Source organism: Bos javanicus, chromosome 25 (assembly GCF_032452875.1).
Source record: "Bos javanicus breed banteng chromosome 25, ARS-OSU_banteng_1.0, whole genome shotgun sequence".
NCBI classification, from domain to species: domain Eukaryota; kingdom Metazoa; phylum Chordata; class Mammalia; order Artiodactyla; family Bovidae; genus Bos; species Bos javanicus.
The window spans coordinates 17,044,370-17,069,132 of NC_083892.1; the positions used below are offsets into that span (position 1 = coordinate 17,044,370).

Sequence of the window (24,763 nt, forward strand, 5' to 3'; positions counted from 1 at the left end):
TGCCAGGAGAAATATCAATAACCTCAGATATGTAGATGACACCACCTTTATGGCAGAAAGTGAAGAGGAACTAAAGAGCTTCTTGATGAAAGTGAAAGTGGAGAGTGAAAAAGTTGGCTTGAAGCTCAACATTCAGAAAACTAAGATCATGGCATCTGGTCCCATCACTTCATGGCAGATAAATGGGGAAACAGTGGAAACAGTGGCTGACTTTATTTTTCTGGGCTCCAAAATCACTGCAGATGGTGATTGCAGCCATGAAATTAAAAGACGCTTACTCCTTGGAAGAAAAGTTATGATCAACTTAGACAGTATATTCAAAAGCAGAGATATTATTTTGCCAACAAAGGTCTGTCTAGTCAAGGCTATGGTTTTTCCAGTGGTCATGTATGGATGTCAGAGTTGGACTATAAAGAAAGCTAAGCGCCGAAGAATTGATGGTTTGGAACTGTGGTGTTGGAGAAGACTCTTGAGAGCCCCTTGTACTGCAAGGAGATCCAACCAGTCCATCCTAAAGGAAATCAGTCCTGGGTGTTCATTGGAAGGACTTATGTTGAGGCTGAAACTCCAATACTTTGGCCACCTGATGCAGAGCTGACTCATTGGAAAAGACCCTGATGCTGGGAGAGATTGAGGGCAGGAGGATAATGGGACGACTGAGGATGAGATGGTTGGATGGCATCATGAACTCGATGGACATGGGTTTGGGTGGACTCCGGGAGTTGGTGATGGACAGGGAGGCCTGTCGTGCTGTGGTTCATGGGATCGCAAAGAGTCGGACACGACTGAGGGACTGAACTGAACTGAAGTAAGAATACATGTTGTTTTAAGCCAGTAAGTTTAGGGCAATTTGTTATAGCAGCAAGAGGAAACTAATACAACTCTCATAGGGAACTAGTATTATCCCCATTATACAGATGTGGAAACTGAGGATTAGGACCCTTAAAATGACAAAATCCCCCAGTTGACAATCAAAGATTGCGAAGTCAGATTGCAAAGCCAGTGCTGCTGACTATCATGTTTGCTGTTGCCCTGTTTGAACTTCAGGCTAACTCGTCCATGCTGCCTTTCACCATTAATGATGAAGCTGTTCTTTGTTATAATCCCTGCACCACCAATGTCTGCCCCAGTAACGCTTGGGTATTTTGGTTTCTGCCTTTCCTAGTATGGCCAGGTATTTCCGGAACAACTTCATTAACCCCCACATTTACTCCAGAGGGATCGCCAAGCTCATTTTTTGCTGGGACTTCACTGTCACTCATGAAAGTGCAGTAAAGCTGAAACAGAAGAATCTGAGCACTGAAATAAGGGTAAGGAGAGCTAGCTTTAAACCCCTTCCCATGGCCAGTCCTCTTTCCTCCTTCAACATGCCTATAACTTTTCTTAAAGTAATAATGTTTTATTTTTTATTCTCCATGATATTGGCAAAAAAGAAAAAAAAAAACACCCTAAAACTATTTTAAATGCCCAGTGCTGGTGATGGTGTAGGGAAATGAACATTTTCACACAATGTGGTGACTTTGTTATTGACATAAGCTTGCTAAAGGGCAGTTTAACAATTTATGACAAGATGTTAAATACTTATTGACCTCACAGTTCTAGGTTTAAAATGTTATCCAGTGGTTTTTGACTCGAGGCAGATTTGCCCCAGAGACACAGACCAATGTCTGGAGGCTTTTTTGATTGTTGCTGCAGAGGAGTGTGTATTACCAGCATCTAGTGGGTAGAGGCTCAACATCCCACGGTGCACAGGACAAGCCCTCAACACAGATTTATCAACTCTGAATGACAATAGAGCTAAGGTTGACAAACCATGATCTATAGAAAAGTATTTAAGAGAAAAAAAGAGCAAGCAGAATTTATAAACTAAGGGGCTTTGACAAGAGGGTTGCAGAGGGATCCTCAGCCTTATTCTTCAAGAAGGCCCTATGGCCTCAGTGTATTCTCTCAAGATCATGGTCCCAATCTCTTTCCCTCTGAGATGGAAAAGGTATTCAATGAAGCGATGGGGGTTCTTGCCCATTAGAGATTTTCCTAGTGGTCTCTAATCCAAGCTCATGGTGCTTTTTCCCACTCTCTCGCCTGTGGGTTTGTGTCTCTTTGAGAGCACCAAAGCCTAGGGTGGTCATCTTTGCTGACAGTGCAGGGGTTCTGCGAGTGAACTTGACTTCCTTGTGTTTACAGGAGAACCTGTCAGAAATCCTTCAGGAGAACGTCAAGTTAACATTCAATCAGCAGTTTATCCGCTTCTCTGCCCACGTGGCAGCCTGGGTTGTCTCTTCTGGAGTGGCCATCACCTGCTGTGCAGCCGTTTATTACTTGGCTGAGAACAATTTACAGGTAACCAGAGAGGCCAGAGATCCAGGGTCCAGAGCACAGAGAAGCAGGTGAAGGGACAAGATACAGGAGGGGGTGGGTGGGGTCCTGGTCACCACTCAAAACGAGGTCGTGGCCAGCAGCATCGCCACCAGGAGGAAGTTTGTTTAAAAGTGCAAAATCCTGGGTCCCTCTCTTGGTCCATGGACCCATAATCTGCATCATAAAAACATCCCCAGGGGATGTGTGCGCACAGCTCAGGGTGGAGGCTCTGGGCTAGTGGAGAGATGGGAACTTTGGACGTGTGTGCACAGCTCAGGGTGGAGGCTCTGGGCTAGTGGAGAGATGGGAACTTTGGCCCCAGACCTGGGATCAGGTTCTGGTGTCCTCCTTTATCATTATATCCCTAATGCCTTTTTGGCACCAGTTAGACACTTAATAAATATTATGAACCAGTGGAATTTGGCTAGTGATTTACTCTTCCCATGGGCTTCCCTGGTGGCTCAGAGGGTAAAGAATCTGCTGGCAACCCAGGAGACTGAGGTTTGATCCATGGGTCTGGAAGATCCCCTGGAGAAGGAAATGGCAACCCACTCCAGTATTCTTGCTTGGAGAATCCATGGATAGAGGAGCCTGGCAGGCTACAGTCCATAGCGTCGCAAAGAGTTGGACATGATTGAGTGACTAACACTTTCACTTTAGTCTTCCCAAGCCCCTAATTCCTTACCTATAAACTGGAATGCCTGTTTTGTAGGTGTGTGGTCTGGACTAGAGAAAAGTTATGTGAAGAGTCTACTTAGTACCTGGTACTGTGGGTGATAAAGGAATGTTAGCTTTTTTTTTTTTTTTTTTTGATACGGACTCTGAGACTAATTAGCTGGTGGGTGGAAAAGTACTGTTTCTCTGTGATTTTCAGTTACTCTTCTGTAAATAGGGCTAATTGTAGTTGATTTTGCAGACCCCTAGAATTGTGGTACAGGTTGGTCTGATTGTGTCTCTTTCTTTATTGTCTTCCCAGTACTCTAAATATAAAACCTATCCTCCATGGCACGATTGATAGATCTTTTGTGATGTGGCCCCTGCCCATATCTTTAGTCTCAATACCCCACGACCTCCTGTATACCACACCGGCAACACTAAATGATGTGCCCCTAGTTCCCTGAACACACCAGGTTTTCCCTTATCTCTAGATGGGAAACACGCAGTTCATTCTACACTGCCACCCCTCCCCTTCATCTGGCAAACTCATCCTTTTCTCCATGAGTGACACGTCCCCCAGGAAATCTTTTCTCACCATCACCTCTCTTACTAGACTGAGTTAGGTGCACCTGACTCTGCAGTCTTTCCCTGTGTGCTTGCCACATGCAGCTTTGAAAATGCTTGTTTACACATTTGCTTCTTCCAAAGAATAGCCAGGCACCTGGCCCAACTCCTGATACAAAGTAGGTGCTCAACCCAGTGGAGGAGGAGCCAGCAAGAAATGGGTGTGAAATGGTACAAACCTAAGGGTTCCTATTAAGGTTTGCCCTGAAAGATGAAACTGAGTCCCAGTGCTCCAGGGCCTGGCACTGCCTACCTGGGTTGGAAGCTGTGGCAGGGCAGCTGTAAGTATAAAGATGACTTCTGAGTTTCTCCTTGACTCTGAAGGTTTTCTTCACACTCACCTGAAGTGAACGAGGTAGTGAAGGAGGAGGAGAAGAATCATTCCCATTGTTTGAACATCTGTGCCAGACAGGATCAACCCTCTGCACAGCTCGAGGAGGCACGTTCATTGGCAGCTACAATTTCACACGAATGGTGCCCCCAGCTGTGTCATTTAGCCACTCTGCAACTGGACCTTTCCTTATTTGAAAGTGAAAGTGGCTCGGTTGTGTCTGACTTTTTGCAACCCCATGGACTATGCAGTCCATGGAATTCTCTAGGCCAGAATATTGGAGTGAGTAGCCTTTCCCTTCTCCAAGGGATCTTCCCAACTCAGGGATTGAACCCAGGTCACCTGCATTGCAGGTGGATTCTTTACCAGCTGAGCCACCAGAGAAGCCAAGAATACTTGAGTGGATAACCTATCCCTTCTCCAGCAGATCTTCCCAACCCAGGAATCGAACTGGGCTCTCCTGCATTGCAGGAGGATTCTTTACCAACTGAGCTACCAGGGAAGCCCCTTATGCGGCCTCACTTAATTCTTACAGTGTCTCTGTGGGTTATATGATAATCTCCCCATCAGGCAGACTAGGAAAGAGGCTCAGAGAAGCTATGCTTATAGTTCCAAAGCTTCAGCTTATAAGCACAGGGAGGTCGCAGCATTTGACCCTAAATTAATCTGGCTCTAACTGCTGCTGCTACTGCTGCTAAGTCGCTTCAGTCGTGTCCGACTCTGTGCGACCCCATAGACGGCAGCCCACCAGGCTTCCCAGTCCCTGGGATTCTCCAGGCAAGAACAGTGTAGTGGGTTGCCATTTCCTTCTCCAATGCATGAAAGTGAAAAGTGAGAGTGAAGTTGCTCAGTCGTGTCCGACTCTAGCGACCCCATGGACTGCAGCCTACCAGGCTCCTCCATCCATGGGATTTTCTAGGCAAAAGTACTGGAGTGGGGTGCCATTGCCCTCTCCGATCTGGCTCCAAAGATACTGTGAAAGTGCAAGTGGTGTTTTCAAAGCTATCCAGAGGTAAATAGAGGCAGAGTCAGGCTTCAGGGTGGGAAATGAGGGAACTTTCAGACATCAGATAAATCCATTAGAATGTCTTACTCCAAGAGGGGTGGCATAGGCTTCACTCCAGACAAATGCCAGGGTGGTGTCCCCACAAAGGCAGGGGCACCCCTCTGACCCTCATAGAAAAGAGCAGCATGGGCTAGCAGAGGCTCCCTTGCCCCTAATTCAGCACCCAAGGACAGGCAAAGCTTGGTGAAATGAACAAGGGCACGCAGGACAGCGGAGGAGAAATTCCCTTGAGTTGTAGCTTTGGTAACTCAAGCTTTTCTTCCAGCAGCCTGGAGCACATTCTCATGTTTCCAAATCTCTTGGTGAGGAAAGTAAAGTCACAGAATGGCTGTTGGGCCATAGGTCTCTGAGTCTGATAGACCTGGGTTCAAATCTGCCAATTCCTAGCTGGGGAACCCTGGGTAAGCATCTTTGCCTCTCTGAGCCTCAGGTTGTCCATCAGTTAAGTCTATGAACACCCATCTATTGGGCTATAGTGGGAATTAAAGCATCATGTGAGTAATTCTCGGCCAAGGGCAAGTGCTTGGTAAGTGGTCCTTTAATAGCTAATCAGAGGAGCTACTTCTGGGGTTTTCCCACCTTGGGGGATCTTCTGAGTCAGGCAGAGAGGGGTCCAGTGTACGGTCAGCAACTTGATTCTCTCCCTCCATCCCCTGCAGTTCCTGGCGAACCACAGTAACCCTGGGGCGGTGCTTTTACTGCCTTTCGTCGTGTCCTGCATCAACCTGGTCGTGCCTCGCTTCTACTCCATGTTCAGGCTGGTGGAGCGCTACGAGATGCCGAGGCACGAAGTCTATACCCTCCTGATCCGGTAGGTGTGGCTGTCACTTTTCACTCCAGCCTCAATTTTCACAGAGGAAAATGGGATGGAAACTAGAAAGGGTTACACTCAAGTATCACAGTTCTGTTTTCCAGAAAGAATTTCAAGAGTAGATTATGTTTTTATGGTATGAGTTACTAGCCATAAAGTCCAAAGAGCCCCGAAGAAATACAGTAATTGGGTACATCTGCCCTTTGCTTAAAGTAATGGCTTATCTTTCCCAGATAAGCTTTCCCAGTAATGGCTTATCTTGCTGCCAGCTTGAGGAGCATGGTTCTCAGTTATGAGATGTATGGGTGAGTAGGTTATGCAATGCACAGACGTTCTTGGCTAAGAAGTCATGTGGGAACTGATCATCCAGAGTTCCATGAGTCCGACTGTGAGGCTGAGTACCCACTGAATCAGCCAGGAGGAACAGGTTCATTTCTGTCATTTAACCATCCAAATGGTTGGTTGGAGGGGGAGGTTGAAGTTGAGGGGATGCTTTTGGCAATTCATTGGCTGGGAAAGGATCCCTTTTTGTGATTCCCAGAAAGGCATTGTATATGCTGGAAGTGACCCCACAGTCTTGATAAAGTATAAAGCTACCCAAATTGTTTTCTTTATTGCTTCTTCCTGGCTAGTACCCTGACCATTTCCTGGTTATGGTGGTGTTTATAGTGATGAGGCTGAACTACCAGATTGACTTTTTTTTACTGATCAATTTCAGAGTCCTTACTTTACCATTGCCTCTGAGATCTGGCTCCTGGTCAGTTCTTCAGTTTTATTTTCTACCTCCTTCCCCTTCCTCAGTGACCCCAGCCCCCAGCCTCACTCGCCTTCTCATTGTTCACAAACTGTATGCCCACCTCAGCACCTTTGCACTGGCCATTCCTTCTTCCTGGAATAGCAAATCTATACTTATGTTTATGCTTATAGTTTCTTCACACAAATCTTAAGCATTTCTGTTACCCTTAAATTTGTAACAAGCATATTTTAAAACACACACACACACACACACATATATATATGAAAGTTGAAAAAGTTAAGTCACTCAGTCATGTCCGACTCTTTGCAACCCCGTGGAAAGTAGCCTACCAGGCTCCTCCGTCCATGGGATTCTCCAGGCAAGAATACTGGAGTGGGTTGCCATTTCCTTCTCCAGGGGATCTTCCCAACCCAGGGATCGAACCCAGGTCTCCCACATTGCAGGCAGACGCTTTAACCTCTGAGCCACCAGGGAAGTGTATATATGTATGTGTGTGTGTATATATATATATATATGTATATATACTTATTATTTTAGACCAGGAGTTAGCAAACAGCAGCCTGCAGGCCCAGCCTGCCTCCCATTTTCATAAATAAAGTCTCACTGGAATGCAACCATGTCCACTGGTGACATATTATCTATGACTCCTTTCCTGCTACAACTGCAGAGTTGGGACACAAACTGTATGGTTTGCAAGGCCAAAAATATTTACTGTCTGGCCCTTCACAGAAAATGTTGAATGACTTCAGGTTAATGTTTAGGGTTATGTGTATATGTATTTGATAGATAGGTCCAGAGTTCATCTTTATTTGAAGAGCTATGAAACATAAGGAATAGAAGATGATGTGTGCGTGCTAAGTCACCATATTCATGTCTGACTCTTTGCAACCCTATGGATTGTAGCCCTTCGGGCTTCTCTGTCCATGGGATTCTCCAGGCAAGATTACTGGAGTGGGTTGCCACGCCTTTCCTCAAGGGCATGTAGGAAATGGCACTCCATTCCAGTATACTCTTGCCTGGAAAACTCCATGGATGGAGGAGCCTGGTGGGCTACAGCCCTTAGGGTTGCAGAGTCGGACATGACGGAGCCACTGAGCACACATAGATACAAGTATCATTTTCCTGAAGAAAAAAATTTTAGAAAGCCTTCCTTTCTACCCACACTACACCTCTGGGTGCCTCCTCTCAATGGTTAGAAACAATCAGGGTTTTTTTTAATTGAGATTAAAAAAAAATTTAAACCATTTTCAGTGCACAGTTCAGCAGCACACTGGCGTCTTTGCTCAGTGTCTGTTAAATGTATCCTACTTACAATGTCCTCCTTTTGTGAGAGAAGATAAGACGTTATTTTAGAGTAGATCTTGGGGTGGTCAACTTTTTAACTACTTCCACGTTCCCACATATTTTTTATTTTGCCTTTTGATTTGAATGTGGATTTGCATAGGCCAAGGACTCCATATTCTAACTACCTCTTCTGAGGCCTACAGGTATGGCTTTGAGGGTTTCTGACATCTGGCATCACCAAACAATCACCCCGTTGTTCTTTCCAGACCCTTTGTATCTGCTGTCTCTAAGTTCCAGGCACTTTCAGAACTACCACCACCTCTGAGGCAGTCTTCTCCCAAATTTGTTTTAAATTGGGTTTTATCCAGTCTTCTTCACTGACCCCTTTTCATATTTTAATCTTTGCGTTCTTTATTTCTGCTTTCTATTTTCCGTAAATTCCTCTATATTTCTGGTCTGTTCATGATGACTTTTTTGTTTCCCACTGCTTTATGGATCTTTTAGCTTTTGACTTTTTTTTTCTTTCATCATTTCAGTAGAATGTGGATGTAGAGGTGATAGGTTCAGTATGATAGGTAATAGGCTCCAATGCTCAGCGTGTCATTTTGATCTAATCACTTTATTTAATTTGCATTTTTCTGATCCCAAGAGAAATTTACTCTTTTAATATATATTAGCCCTAGGTATTGCTTCACAAAATATTCAAAATCTTCTCTATATGCAGAGAAAATAAGAAAGCTCAAAAATAGGTTTAACCTGGAGTTACACTGCAGTTAATGTATTTAAGTTCTGACACCAGTTCCAACATGTGGGTTTTCCCACACCACCAAGCCATTATCCAATACACACAGATGGGTGTCCTACAATTTATTTCAACTCTGACACAGAGTCAGAATCCCACAGGTGAGGCTCAGCCCCACAGGACTGCCCCCACCCTCCCTTCTGGTACCAGTCGCAAATCCACATTGTCACCCGGGCTTCTGACCGACCAACTATAGCTTGAAGGTTCCAGTGACCCCCTGCTCGAGTTTGAGAATTTGCTAGAACAGCTCACGTGACTCACTTTACTTATGAGATTACTGCTTTATTATAAAAAGCTATAACTCAAGAACAGCCAGGTAGAAGAGATGTGTAGGGCAAAGTCTGTGTATGTAGAGCTTCATTGCCCTTTCTGAGATTTTCAGTCTTCCAAATACCATCCTGTCACCAAGCCAGAAGCTCACCAAACCCGCCTCCTTTTGAGTTTTTGTGGAGGCTTCATCACGTATGCATGACTAGTTAAATGGCTACTGGTTCTGTGTTTTATCTCAGTTGTGTCTGACTCTTTGCAACCCCATGGACTGTATGTAGCCTGCCAGGCTTCTCTGTCTATGGGGATTCTCCAGACAAGAATACTGGAGTGGGTTGCCCTGCCCTCCAGGGCATCTTCCCAACCCAGGGATCGAACCCAGGTCTCCTGCATTGCAGGCAGATTCTTTGCCCATTGAGCCATCAGAGAAGCCCAATAAATTCAATCTCCAGCCCCTCTCTCCTCGCTGGAGTCTGCAATAGGCACGCTGAGTTCAGATCCTCTAAATCACAGGACTGGTTGTCAAGGCAACCAGCCCCTAACCTTAGTAGACCTAGGGGCTTCCCAACAGTCACATTAATATAACAAAAGACAACTTGATAGCTCTCCTCACTTAGGATATTCCAAAGGTTTCAGGAGCTCAGTGCCAGAAAAGGACAAGAAGACCAAATGTATATTTCTTATCATAAATGACAGTATCACTGTACAGTAAGGCATTAATCCAGTAGATACTGAGAGTCTATTATAGGCTAGGCACTGGATAAGAGATTTGGGATCTAGTGTTGAAAAAGGCAAATCCTGTCTCTTCCTTCACTGTGTTGTTTTGTCTAATGGTTGGTTCTCAACCTTTAACCTGCACCAGAATTGCTGGGCCCTATACCAGAGTGTCTGATTCAGAAGATCTGGGAGAGGGCCAGAAAGTTTGCCTTTCTAACAAGATTACAGATGCTACTGCTGGTCTGCGGACCATACTTTGAAAACGACTGGTGTAGTGGTACATGGTTCTTGGCACATCAATGTTGAAGACCTCTTAGAACCAGCAGTTACTGATTTGGGCAAAGTGACTAGGTTTAAGAACTCAGGCTGTTAAATCAGGTGGTCCTTGTTTTCAACCTTTGTCATGCCCCTAAGCAATCCGTGTGATCTTGTGCAAGTTATTTCATCTCTCTGTGCTTCAGTTTCCTCATCAGTAAGACAGGCATAAAATACTATCTACCTGATGGTAGAGCTGGAATGATTAAGAGGGATGATTCGAAAAAGTGTGTAGCATGTTTTCTGTCCCTGGTGGACCTGATGAATAGTATGTATGTGTACTACCATTACAGGGAGAAGTGAAATCAGGTAGTTTGGATATGCCCAAAAGAGAGTGTATCAGTCAGAATAAATGAGGTTAAACTGTGGTAACAAACATCCCTGCAACCCCCAACCCCCACTCCAAACTCACAGTGGTTTAGAACACAAGTATTTATTTCTTGTTCACGTTGCACGCCCTTGTGGATTGGCAGGGAAATTCTGCTTATGTTAGTCACTCAGGGATTCAGGCTGATTGTCCTTCCAGAGGGAAGATGGTGAGTCTCACTGGCATTTAAATACTCTAGTCTAGAAGTGACACAAGATAACACACATTGTTTATGTTCACAGCTCATTTGCCAGAACTAGTCATATGCGCCCCGCCCCCACCAACCACAGGGGGCTTCCTTGGTGGCTCAGAGAGTAAAGAATCTACCTGCAACATGGGAGACCTGGGTTCAATCCCCGGGTCGGGAAGATCCCCTGGAGGAGAAAATGGCAACTCATTCCAGTGTTCTTGCCTGGAGAATCCCCATGGACGGAGGAGCCTGGCAGGCTGCAGTTCATGGGGTCGCAAAGAGTTGGGCACAACCGAGCAACTAGAAGCACATAACTACAGGGGGCAGGAATTTCCATCCTACCACGTGCCCCAAATGAAATATTAGCAAGCATCTCCCATGACTGCCATGGAGGTAATGATAGTTGTTTTCTCTTCATTTTTTAGAAATATCTTTCTGAAAATATCAATCATTGGAATTCTGTGTTACTATTGGCTCAACATTGTGGCCCTGAATAGTGAAGAGGTAAGATTTCTATGCCGTTTTGCTTTAAGCTTGGCTTTGACCATCAGGGAGGAAGTGAGTTTCTCAACAGTTTCTGCCTATGATATTAGAGTAGATACCATGTTATTTTTCCCATCCATCTGTCCATCTACTTATCCATCTATTCATCTATCCATCTATCCATCCATTCACCCTTCCATCCATCCTTGGGCTTCCTACAGAAGTAACTAACTTCAAAAACTGACCATTTCAACCTTTCTGTTTATGCCAATCTGCTAAACCTCTAGGCCACTTTCTTAATCAAGAAGATATAAATTATTTTAAAATTATTGAAAGACACCAAACCATAGAAACAGGAAGCTCAAAGAACACTGAGCAAGAAAACACCCAAAGAAAGAAGTAAATTAAATTAAAAAATTTTAAAAACTCCAACTTGGCACATCAGATAGCATTACAGAAAACTAAAAACAAGGAGTAAGCCTTAAAAAAAACTAGACTATTTTTTAAAACTTTACCTATAGAGGATAAAGAATAGGAAAATGCAGGGGGTTACTTTTCATAGTACTCAAAAATTATTTTTTGAGAGTCTAGGACAATTCTTAAGTGTTGAAATAAAAAATACACCAACCAAGATTTCCATATTTGGTTAAATTATCCCTCAAAAGTGAAAGAAAAATAAAGACCTTCTCAGAAAAACAAATACTGCGGGAAATCATTTCCAGCAGACCTTCCACAAAAGAAAAGTTTAAAGAAGTCCTATAGACAGAGAAAAAATGATATAAATCAGAAGCTTCAATATAAAGAAAAATATAAAGAAAAGAAACATGTCAGAGAAGTATACATAAAAGTAAAATAAAATTAAAAAAAATTTTTAAGATATTGATTTTTCACAAGGTTAATAAGCAAAAGGAATGGAGGCATTATTAGCCATTGACACCTCCTGCTCTTCTTGGCTAAAAAACAGGATCCAGAAGGCATAGGACAAAGTGTTAAAGGGGAGAGGTAGTGAGACAGGAAAGTCTGGGTACATGAGGAGGGCAAGCCTTAATGGAGGAAGAAGGCGCACAGAAAGAGAATAAACACTCAGAAATAAACTCAGCCTAGAGATGCATTTCTGATGAGGGTGGGTCTGCTTTTCTGGGCACTCCAAGGCTCGATCAAACTAAGCTGCCAACTCCATTCTTATGAGACCAGGGGGGCAGCAACAGATGGCAACAGCCTCCTCCCGCATCCCAACCTCTCATTTGCCTTTGCTTTCCAGTGTTGGGAAACCCTCATTGGCCAAGAAATCTACCGGCTCCTGCTGATGGATTTTGTGTTCTCTTTAGCTGATTCCTTGCTGGGGGAGTTCCTGAGAAGGTAAATATTTGTCTGTCTTGAGTAATTAGTACCTGCTGCTGTAACTGGAGCCATAGCATTGGCTGAGCAGGAAGTACGGGTCCCTTCTGTACTCTAAGTGTACATTGTCCTAAGTCTGCCTATTGTCCTTAGGAATATTGTTTTCTTCTGAAGTAACTGAAATTTCACCTTGACAGTTCTGTTGTCAAAGTTCATTTAATTCAAGTGGCCCTTTATAAGCTCCTGAGAAAGAAAGTTCTATAAATGAAACACAGAAACGGAGTCGTTTGAAATCATATCCACCATATATCATTTTAATCTTCTAGTGTATGTATATTCTTCCAGATTTTCTGTGCATGTCCTGCTCTGTATGTGTGTGCATGTTTGCGTGCTAAGTTGCAAAACTGCTGTGGAGTTGGTACAGTGAGAATACCTTGTCATCTTTCCATGTTTGTACGTATAGATTTATCTTATTGTTTTCATTGAATTTAATTAATGCATTAATTTTTAATTTAGACCCCAAGTGTGCAGGATTGGGGCAATATCATCATTGGCCCATGTATGGTCCTCTTTTATTTATTTACTCATGTATTTTATAATAATATTATGAGCATCTCATTCCTAATAGACATTTACTTATTTCACAAGCTGCCTTAGTAATAAGATGGCATGACGTAATGCTGATTCCTTCCTCAGTGGGTTGAATGCCAAATTTCCTCACTCAGTCTACCCTAACTCACTTTTAGTTCAGTCTCTGTCCAGAGTCTGGACATAAAGGTGAGAAAGTTTTGTTGTTATTTTTTTGTCTTTTATAGCAGTTTTTTTTTTTTTTTTTGGCAATTCTTCTGTATGAAAAAAAAATCAAAATGGTCTCAACTTTCTTCAGAATAAATGGGGACCTAGGTTTCCTCCTTGTGGATTTAGAAAACAGAAACACCATTAACTCAATAGCTGTAACTGGAAGCTGAGAATTTTTCAGTTTATTTGGGTTCAGAGGTGCTGAGTTTAAATATAGATTTAAACTATATTAAAATAAAGGTTTAAAAGAAAGATTTAAAAGCAAAAAGTGGTATAAAGAAGATAATAGGTAGGGTAATTTAAATAATCTCATTTAAATAATACCTATTTTAGTAAACCTATTAATAATTAGTTATCTGTTTAAGTAGTAGGTGGGATAATTTAAATAATGTTCTCTAGAAATTTTTGAACCACTTTAGCAGTATCTCCATTTGAATCCTTTGTGTTAATTCCATTTTCCCTTGATTCCCTCAATTATTTCTTCTAAAACATGCTCATACTTGGAACTTTTCGAAAACTTGCAAGGGTAATCATAACTTTATTCCAAACTGGTGAAAGCTTGTTCTCCTTTGTTGATTGTGGGGAATCTTTTGAAGGAGGGAGTTCATGGTTTGTGTACTAACCTCATCATATTTTCACAGAATCATTGGGATGCGGCTTATCACAAGTCTTGGCTTACAGGAGTTTGATATTGCCAGAAATGTGTTAGAACTCATCTATGCACAAACTCTGGTGTGGTAAGTTTTGAAATTCTTGGTTTGCTCAGTGGTTCACACCTGACTGTGAACTTGGAGTTTTGGTGGCAATGCCCAGAACCTGTTGTTTTTCAAAGCTGCACAGATGATACCAAATTCAGCCAGTCTGAGGACCATGCATTCATGTCCCAGAGTGTTCTCTTCCTTTATGAGGACTTCAGCCAAGAATTGACACGGAGCAGGGACCCCAACCTGAAGGGCAACCTGGATAAACTTGGATTGTGGGGTTGGCTCTTCTACTCATTGAGGTCACTGAACTCTGAGCCTCAGTCTCCTCATCTGTCAAATGCACATAGTAAGAGCTGCCTTCGACTTAGTGGATGATTAAGTCAGGTGATATAAGAAATCTGCTCTTCAATCTCAAATAGGCCATACAACTGTAAAGCACCTTATTTCCCAACTCTTTAAAGTTGCCCTGGGTGATTTGGCTATATGCAAATAACTCAGTAATGTCAATGAATTTATTTTTGGGGATGGTGAAGACTTTTTCTTTATGTAGCTTAGGTGGTACGTTTGCTTACTGCCAAGACGCCACTGGCAACTGGACAGTTTACAAAGTCCTTTTACCCAATGAACAGGATGCCACTGGGCAAGTTATATATAAACTCTCGCTAAACCTTCATTTTCTAATCTGTTAATGGGGGAAATAGTAGCACCTACTTTATAGACTTTTGGTGAGGATTAAATGAGAAAATGCATGCATTAAATGCTTGGCGAGTAACTGACTCAGAAAGGTTTATTATATGACTGTTGTCATCCTTTTAAGGGCTCTTTTTTAAAATTTGTAGTACAAAACACATAACCTAAAATTTACCATCTTAACCAGCCTTCCTGTTTTGTTTGGCTTGTCTATCACCGGACTGTTTTTGACTTTATATTCTCTTTTATGTTGTTTGCTTTTTATAAACTTAAATACATTTAAATGAGTCTTTATTTTATCATCATCAATGGAAAATCATATCATTTGACTTTAAATTCCAAGTCATTTGAAAAATAAAATCAAATCCATCATAAAAAGTAAAATTCTAGCTAGATGCTGCTATCAAGGCTCTCAATCTAAAGACTACCTGTTTGTTTTTTTTTTAAGGAGGTTGGCAAGTGTTAGGACTTAAAGACACCAGCACCCAAGCTGATATTTTCTTCCTTTGGCCTCAGCATTGGGGAGAATTAAAGAGCGAGGGCCCTTCTCCTTTGTAACAATGCAGTTTAATGCTTGTCCTGGCAGGACGTCAGGCCTTCTCGAATGCCAGATGAGTAGGCGGAGTTCACGTTCCGCATTTGGGACACCTGGGCGAGGCCTGTCTGAAGGCCATCTGGTGGTTTAACTAATTGCCAAGTGGGTAACGTTCTCTGCAGAATCTCTTTCCTAGAACTGTGGATTCTGGATATGGTGGGGATTTGCCGGGTTTGCCATATTGGAAGCAGTCCCCCTCTGTATGAGTTTTCTAGCGCTTTGATAATAAATTACCACAGGTACTTTAAATGGTGGTTATTTATTAAATAATAAACCGCACGAATTTATTTTCTCACAATTCCGGAGGCTTGAAATCCCAGATCAAGGTGTTGGCAGGGTTGACTTCGCCTGAGGCCTCCAACCTTGGCCTGTAGATGGCGCCTTCACCCTGGACCCTCACATGTCCTCTTCCCTCTGTGTGTCCGTTAGGGCCCACACGAGGTGAGTGACCTCATTTTACCTTAATTGTCTCTTTCAAGGCCGTATCTCCAAACACATTCTGAGGTATTGGGGTTACGACTTCAACAAATGAGTTTGGAGGGACACAGTGCAGCCTGTAACACCCTCTCCCTTCCCCCCACACCCGTCGTTAACCCATTCCCTGCACCTTCCCTCCCCACTCTCTCATAGGATTGGAACCTTCTTCTGTCCTCTGCTGCCCTTTATCCAAATGATTACTCTTTTCATCATGTTCTACGTCAAAAATGTGAGTCAGTCTGAAGTTGGAACCAATTGGCTTTGCAGTCCCATATGACCCAGTGGTGGTTGAAATTGGGTGAGGGGGTGGTGGTGCTGGGAAGGGTATCAGGCAACTGGTGTCTAGCTGGAGTCCCCTTGGCCTGCTCCTCTGGCCGCACAAGAGAGGTGACTGCATGTCTTTCTTCAGATCAGCCTGATGATGAATTTCCAGCCTCCGAGCAAAGCATGGCGGGCCTCGCAGATGATGACTTTCTTCATCTTTCTGCTTTTCTTCCCATCCTTCACTGGGGTCCTGTGCACCCTGGCCATCACCATCTGGAGGTAGGAGATGGCAGCCTTGGAGGAGCGGGTGTTTTAAAATGTAGGTTTTTATCATTCTTCAGATATAGTGAGACCAACAGATCAGAAGGCCACTGCCACTGAAAAAATAATTGGTCAAGAAGCAACAGTTAGAACCAGACATGGAACAATGAACTGGTTCAAAATTGGGAAAGGAGTCCATCAAGGCTGTATATTGTTACCTTGTTTGTTTAACTTATATGCAGAGTACATCATGTGAAATGCTGGACTGGATGAATCACAAGCTGGAATCTTAGCCATCTTATTTAAAAGTGTATAGTTCAGTAGAGTTAAATATATTTACATTGTTTAGCTACAGATTTCTGGAACTTCTTCATCTTATGAAATTGAAAGTCTATACTTGCCAAACTCTGTAATTTTCCCTCTCCCCTCCTCTGTCCTCCCAGCACTTTCTACTTTGTTTCCATGATTTGGACTACTTTAGATATGTCGTGCAGAGTACATCATGAGAAACGCTGGGCTGGATGAAGCACAAGCTGGAATCAAGATTGCCAGGAGAAATATCAATAACTTCAGATAGGCAGATGACACCACCCTTATGGCAGAAAGAGAAGAACTAAAGAGCCGAAAGAGGAGAGTGAAAAAGTTGGCTTAAAACTCAGCATTCAGAAAACTAAGATCATGGCATCTGGTCCCATCACTTCATGGCAAATAGATGGGGAAACAATGGAAACAGTGACAGATTTTATTTTCTGGGCTCCAAAATCACTGCAGTTGGTAACTGCAGCCATGAATTAGAAGATAGTTGCTCCTGGAAAGAAAAGCTATGACCAACCTAGACAGCAAATTAAAAAGCAGAGATATTACATTGTGACAAAAGTCCATGTAGTCAAAGCTATGATTTTTCCAGTAGTCATCTATGGATGTGGGAGTTGGACCATAAAGAATGCTGAACACTGAGGAATTGATGATTTTGAACTGTGTTCCTGGAGAAGACTCTTGAGAGTCCCTTGGACAGCCTCTCTCTTTCTGCCATTAGGGTGGTGTCATCTGCATACCAAGTCCCCTTGGTAGCCAACAGATGCTATGATCTAGGGATTAATACATCCCAGTTTGGTCACCACCTGACAGGTGCCCAGTCTTGACTGGCACAGCCCCCTCACTTCCTCCAGGTCATGCAGGTTCCCAGCTGGGGAGAATCCAGGTCTCCACACAGAGAACAGAACGTCCTCTAATGAACTGAAAGGTCCGTCTGGTCAGGCTTCTTCTTACCCCTCCAACCTCACTTTCACTTTCTTGATGAGAGCTATAACCAACCTCAGTTCAGTCCAGTTCAGTCGCTCAGTCGTGTCCAACTCTTTGTGACCCCACGGACTGCAGCACATGAGGCTTCCCTGTCCATCACCAACTTTCAGAGCTTGCTCAAACTTATGTCCATCAGGTTGGTGATGCCATCCAACCATCCTCTGTCATCCCTTTCTCCTCCTGCCTTCAATCTTTCCCAGCATCGAGGTCTTTACCAATGAGTCAGTTCTTCCCATCAGGTGGCCAAAGTATTGGAGTTTCAGCTTCAACTTCAGTCCTTCCAATGAATATTCAGGACTGATTTCCTTTAGGATTGACTGGTTTGATCTCCTTGCTGTCCAAGGGACTCTCAAGAGTCTTCTCCAACACCACAGTTCAAAAGCATCAATTTTTCAGTACTCAGCTTTCTTTATAGTCCAGTTCTTACATTCATACGTGACTACTGGAAAACCCATAGCTTTGACTAGATGGACCTTTGTTGGTAAAGTAATGTCTCTGCTTTTTATTATGCTGTCTAATTTTGTCATAGCTTTTCTTCCAAAGAGCAAGCGTCTTTTAATTTCACGGCTGCAGTCATCATCTGCAGTGATTATGGAGCCCCCCCCCAAAAATAAAGTCTCTCACTGTTTCCATTGTTTAGACAGCAAACAATGAGTCCCTTGGACTGGAAGGAGATCCAACCAGTCAATCCTAAAGGAAATCAGTCCTGAATATTCATTGGACGGACTGATGCTGGAGCTGAATCTCCAATACTTTGGCCACCTGATGCGAAGAACTGATTCATTGGTAAAGACCTTGATGCTGGGAAAGATTGAAGGCAGGAGGAGAAGGGGACGACAGAGGATGTGATGGTTGGATGGCATTACCGACCTGATGGATATGAGTATGAGCAAGCTCTGGGAGTTGGTGAAGGACAGGGAAGCCTGGTGTGCTGCAGTCCATGGGGTTGCAAAAAGTTAGACATGACTGAGCGACCAAACTGACTGAGTGCACAGCAAAGAGTCAAACCAGTCAATCCTAAAGGAAATCAACTCTGAATATTCATTGGAAGGACTGATGCTTAAGCAGAAGCTCCAATATTTTGGCCACCTGATGTGAAGAGCCGACTCATTGGAAAAGACCCTGATGCTGAGAAAGATTTAAGGCAGGAGGAGAAAGGGATGACAGAGGATGAGATGGTTGGATGGCATCACCGACTCAATGGACATGAGTTTGAGCAAACTCCAGGAGATAATGAAGGACAGGGAAGCCTGGCGTGCTGCAGTCCATGGGGTTGCAAGGAATCGGATGTGGCCGAGCCACTGAACAACAGCAACAATAAATACAGATCCCAAAGGAGGGGACCTGTCCCACCATGGGGGCCACGTGGGGAGGAGGCACCGGCATCTGTCAGAGGCAGAGAGAGAGAGTAGTAAATGTGGGCAGAAGTCTTTACTGTGGTTTCAGTGGGAGGAGAAGGCAAGGCAGGGTCAGCAGGCTTAGGAGGGGCAAATGTGAATAATCTCATTGGGCTCTGGGGTGTAGGGGCCATCTGGGGTAGTCTGGTACCTGGCACTTGTGGTGGGGGCAGAGGAACAATGGCCCAGAGTGTGAAAGCTTGAGAGAGGAGGTGGGGTGGGATGTGGGGTGGGTGTTGGTTTGCGTATGAAAGATGTGCTTTGTAGGCTAGCCCTGGGAAAGGCAGTCTCTCTAGCATCAGTAAGGCCCCAGATGTTACAGATCAGAATAAAAAGACATGCTTCATTCAGTGTTTAGCCCAAGTTCCCTTGGTAACCAACAGATGCTATCACCAAGGGAGGAATACATCCGAGTTTTGTCACCACCTGTCAGGTGCCCCATCTTAACTGGCACAGGCCCCTCACTTCCTCCAGGTCCTGCACGTTCCCAGCTGGGGAGAAGCCTGGTCTCCGCACAGAGAACAGAACTTCCTCTAATGAACTGAAAGGCCCCATCTGGTCAGGCTCCCTCTCACCCCTGCAACCTCACTTCCCATGGCTCCATCCTTCCCCAGTCTCTCAGTCTGTTCAGGGTCATCTGTTTGAAGTGCTCTCCCTGCTCTCTTTGCTTGACCTCTCCTCTCTCAGCTCAAAAGTCGTGTTGAAGATCTGCCCTTCGTGACCATCCCCATCTTCTGTGCATTCCCTTCTCCTCCCTTTCTCTCTCAGGGTGGTTTCCTTTCTTCATTTCCTAGTTCACGCCAGAAATGCCTTTGAATCTTTGTTTAGTTGTACCCTCACTGCTTGACCATCTTTCCCATTAGAACCTGGGAGGGCAGGTATCATGTCTGTCCTGTTTACTGTGGGCTCGCCAGGGCTTAGTATCCAGCACAGTCCCCACTACTGATCTCGAGGAGACAGCAGTGAGTGGTGGCTTGAAGCAGGATCGTAGTTCCCTGCCCAGGAATTGAACCTGGGTAGCCTGGGTGAAAAGCAGGAATCTTAGCTGCTAGACCAGGAAGGGCTAGAAGCTAGAAGCAAAATTTCCCTGGCTCTTACCATGCTTGAAAGCAAGAGTGTTTTAAGGAGGCAAAAACTGTAAAACTACAGTTTTTTTTCCCTACAAAAAAAAACTGTACAAAGTTTATTATTAGAGATGCAGTACAGTAAGTGGGTGAGCACACAGAGAAACAATTTTTTTTAATTTAAGACAAAGGCAAGACAGAGATACACACATGGAGAGAAAGGGTGTGAGCTTCCTCCAGTAAAGAGGATAAATCATTTATCTAGGGCATTTTTTCTGGGTCTTTGTTTACCTTTGGCCAATATCTTGTTTTTCCACAAAATACCTGTCCTGGGAACTTTCTCCAACATGCATGCTCACCTTTTAGCCAAGATGGATTCTAGCACAGAGGTGTGTGGGAGGCTTGGCATCACCTATTATGGGGTGGTGCCCCCTCCTTTTTAACCCCAAGGAGCCTTCTACAGATGTGTAGTTGGGGAGGTCTTCTTGACCTCAAGAATGAGAAAATGTGGTCTCTTTATCTTTTATCTGGGCAAGACTCAGCTCCTCTCTCCCTCTGCCATTGCGGGTGTGCTGTCACTTCAGTCGTGTCCGACTCTTTTGGGATCCCACGGACTGTAGCCCGCCAGGCTTCTCTGTCCATGGGGATTCTCCAGGTGAGAGTACTGGAGTTGGGTTGCCATTTTCTTTTCCAGCCCTTACCATTACTGTTCTCTCAAGTGTCCACTGGAGACAAAGTCCAGCTATTTACCCTGTTCCTGTGGTTATTTCTACCTGGATGTGTAAACAGAAGGCTGAGTGTAAATGTCTCACCTGGAGCCCATCTATGTCTTGCCTCGAGAAATATAAACAGGAGGCTGGTTGTAAATGTCTGGCCTGGAGCCCATCTATCTCCTGCCTCAGTTACAAGTTCAGTGGGCCTTTGTCAAATGAATGAGCAAATGAATGCACAAGGAAGTTGACTTTTTAGAATACTTGCAGAACTGGAACTTGGCAGCTTCAGGGCAGGCTCCTCAGTTGCAAGATGTTCTCAGTTGTCTCACCGCGTTGGCTCTTTTCTCTCTTCCTATTCAGTTCTTGGTGCCTTCTAGTTTCTGCTTGTTCACAACTGACTTCATGTGGCCATTATTACAGCTCTAGCTTCCCTAGATTACAGCCTCCCCTCTTCGTATTTCCTAGTTCAAGTTCCTAAGGAAGAGAGTCCTATCGCCCCAGTTCATTTCTTTGTGCCAGGACACAGCTAAGGTCACAACCTGGTCTTTGGATTGGATCAAGTTGGATCCAAGTTGGATTAGATCAGTTGGATCAAGTGATCCTGCTGTCCAAAAGCTGGTCCTCAGAATACAGGTCATAAGTACAAAACACACCAGCTGGGCCTGTGAGCGAAAGGGTTTCCTTTGGAAGGGAATATGGATGGAGCAGGCAAGGATCACTGGTTCCAGGTTAAGAGCCCAGAAAGGACTGGGCTAGTCTAGAAAAACTATACCTGAGTCTGGCGCTAGAGATGTTTCCCTGTCCCTTGTTTTATCAGATTGAAACCTTCAGCTGACTGTGGTCCGTTTCGAGGTCTGTCCTTCTTCATTGAGTCCATCTACAGGTGGATCGACACCCTGAATCAAACGCCCAGCTACCCGTGGGTTGTTTGGATCTACCAGAACCTCATTGGGAGCGTGCACTTCTTCTTCATCCTCACCCTCATTGTCTTGTAAGTGGGGTTCTTCGGAAGACTAGAGGGGGAAATACCAACTCAACTCAGCATGCGGGCGGCTAGGCTTGGGAGGGGCGGGTGTTTGGTGGGAAGGCGAAGACTGCAGCACGGCTCAGTGTTCTGCGTCATCCCAACTCTGCTCTTGAATTTTTCTAGGAGTTATTTAATATCTTGTCCTTTTTGGGGGGTCTGTTTATGAATAAAGGAACACCTGCTCTGCTCCCTCTTAAGATTTAACATGAAAACAAAAAGAAAAAAACTGGGTGTGAGAATGCTTAGGGAAATTACTATGTGATTCTTTTTGAGGTTGTGACTATCTTAAAGTGGATTGGGCATTATTGATATATGGGTTAGTGTACTTTCATTTTCAAACTTTAAGATGATTTCTAACTTCTTATGAAAAAGCGGAAGATCTGCCAAGACTGGACTCCTTTTCCTGCAGGAACAGTAGGTCTGCTGACGGCTGCTCCTCTTTAGACCGAGAAGGCAATGGCACCCCACTCCAGTACTCTTGCCTGGAAAATCCCATGGACGGAGGAGCCTGGTAGGCTGCAGTCCATGGGCTCGCTAAGAGTCAGACACGACTAAGCGACTTCACTTTCACTTCTCACTTTCATGCATTGGAGAAGGAAATGGCAACCCACTCCAGTGTTCTTGCCTGGAGAATCCCAGGGACGGGGGAGCCTGGTGGGCTGCCGTCTATGGGGTCGCACAGAGTTGGACACGACTGAAGTGACTTAGCAGCAGCAGCAGCTCCTCTTTAGAAGCCAAATTCTGATGGCTGAGCTTGTCCGTCCTCACACAGAGACACAACTCAACAGCACAGCCTAGTGGAGCCAGCTGATGCCAATTGTTGAGTGACCCCTGGATTTTACAGGTGGAAGTGCTAAGACTTGCAGAGACAGGGATAGTTCCCATGCTGTAGAGTCTATTTATTGTAGAGGAGGCTGGAACCTGGGTCTCCTAGCTCTTGGTCGTGCTCTCCCTCCCAACACTGGTTTGCCTTTGGCCTCCTTACTTAAAACCGGAAGTTCTTCTGTCTTGCTCTTCCAAACTTCTAATTCCCTGGGGAGCTTGTGAGAAATGCAAACTCTCAGCCCTACCCTGACCTATAGCATCTGCTTTTTAACAAAATCCCAGTAAGTCTATATCACACGGAAGTTTGAATAGCACTGTCCATATTCCCAAACTCTGGCTACACATTAGAATCATATACACTGAAAAAATACTGCTCGGGAGTTCCCTGGTAGCCTAGTGGTAGGGATTTGGGGTTTTCACTGCTGTGCCCAGGTTCAGTCCCAGCTCTGAGAACTGAAATCCCACAAGCCAAGAGGCCAAAAAATAAATAAATAAAATAAGTTAAAAATACTGTTAAGGACTTCCCTGGTGGTCCAATGGTTGGGAATCTGCCTGCTAATTCAGGAGACACAGCTTTGATCCCTGGTCTGGGAAGATTCCAAATGCCTTGGGGCAACTAAGCCTGTGTACCACAACTACTGAAATTCGTACTCTGCAACAAGACAAGCCGTTGCAATAAGCTTGTGCACCGAAACTAGAGAGAAAGCCTTGTGCCGCAACCAAGACCTAACGCAGCCAAAAATAAATAAATGTGTTGTTGTTTGTTGTTTGGTCCCTAAGTTGTGTCTGACTCTTTTGTGACCCAGGGGACGGTAGCCCATCAGGCTTCTCCGTCCATGGGATTTCCCAGGCAAGAATACTGGAGTGGGTTGCAATTTCCTTCCCCAGGCGATTGTCTGGATCCAGGGATTGAACCAGGTCTCCTGCTTGACCAGCAGATTCTTTACCACTGAGCCACCAGGGAAGCCCCCAAATAAATAAATAATAATAAAAATACTGTTAAATGTTTTCAGCACAGAAAAAGAAATAATAATCATGTGACATGAGGGAGTGTTAGCTAACACCATGATAGTAATCATATTGCAATATATAAAGGTGTCAAATCAACACCTTAAGCGTACTCAATGTTGTATATCAATTCTATCTCAATTTAAAAAATTAAAGTAAAACTAGATTGGGGTAAAATTTGCATAACTATATGAAGTAACTAAAACTCATTGAATTACACTCAAAATGAGTACATTTTGTAGTATGTCAACCATGCCTCAACAAAGCTATAAAAAGAAGAAAAGATACTGATGCCTGCCCTTGTGCTCAAAAAAGCTCAATTAATTGATCTGAGGAGGGGCCACGGCAGGAGTCTTTTCTCCACTTCTCAGGTGATTTATGTGTAGAATCCTGAGGACTATTGCTATAATGAAGTTAACCTCTAAGTCACCCAGATACAACTTTGCAGGAACACTGGCTGGGCCAACATCCATCTGTACGCAAATATACACATTCCTATGTACCCAATTGAAATTAGGAGCCTGCAAAGCATTGGAGAGAGTGTCTGCCATTCTTCCTTTCCTGAAAAGCATTGGAGAGAGCGTCTGCCATTCTTTCTTTTCTTCTCTTCCAGAATCATCACTTACCTTTACTGGCAGATCACAGAGGGAAGGAAGATTATGATAAGACTGCTCCATGAACAGATCATTAATGTAAGTCCCATTGGACCCTTTTTTACCCTCCCCACCTTTAACATTCTGTAATGAAAATTTTCAAACATCATCCAATCTAGAGTATAGTAGAATGAACCTTTCCACCACCCAGCCCTGACCACCATCAACATTTGTGCACTCTTATGTCCTCTACACTGTCCCTTTGCTGTAAATCTCTGGGTTATTTTCAAGCAAATCCTGGCCTTTATATCATTTTATCTATAGACTCTTTCATATTCTTTTAAAAAACATAACCACAGTACCAATCATCACACCTAAAAAAATTAATAATACCTTACTATCATCTTATAGTCAGTCAAAGGCCAGATTTCCCCAGCTGTCCAGTTAATGTCTTTTTACAGCAGGATTACTCAAGTAAAAAATCTGGAAAAGTGTCACATGTTGCATTTGGTTGATGTGTCTTTACCGTTTCTTTCAATCTCTAACTGTTCACACCTCCTTCTTCTCTTGCCACTTATTGTTGAAGAAACCAGGTCATTTGTCCTGCAGTAGTTCCCTCATTCTGGATATATCTGAGTTTCAACTCTGCAGTGGTGTTTAATAGGTTTTTTTTTTTTT

At 43.9% G+C, this 24,763-nt stretch overlaps 1 protein-coding gene across 8 annotated transcripts in view; it reads left to right on the forward strand.

The window, feature by feature from the left end:
• TMC5 (transmembrane channel like 5) overlaps positions 1-24,763 on the forward strand; it is a 79,439-nt gene that overhangs the window by 46,646 nt on the left and 8,030 nt on the right. For all 8 annotated transcript variants that reach the window (XM_061401266.1, XM_061401268.1, XM_061401267.1 and 5 more), the window contains 10 exons: positions 1,166-1,310; positions 2,185-2,340; positions 5,696-5,847; positions 10,972-11,050; positions 12,291-12,388; positions 13,807-13,902; positions 15,785-15,860; positions 16,041-16,174; positions 21,450-21,623; positions 24,106-24,184. In XM_061401266.1, coding sequence (XP_061257250.1) covers positions 1,166-1,310; positions 2,185-2,340; positions 5,696-5,847; positions 10,972-11,050; positions 12,291-12,388; positions 13,807-13,902; positions 15,785-15,860; positions 16,041-16,174; positions 21,450-21,623; positions 24,106-24,184 — 1,189 coding nt within the window. The remainder of the gene's footprint in view (positions 1-1,165; positions 1,311-2,184; positions 2,341-5,695; positions 5,848-10,971; positions 11,051-12,290; positions 12,389-13,806; positions 13,903-15,784; positions 15,861-16,040; positions 16,175-21,449; positions 21,624-24,105; positions 24,185-24,763) is intronic.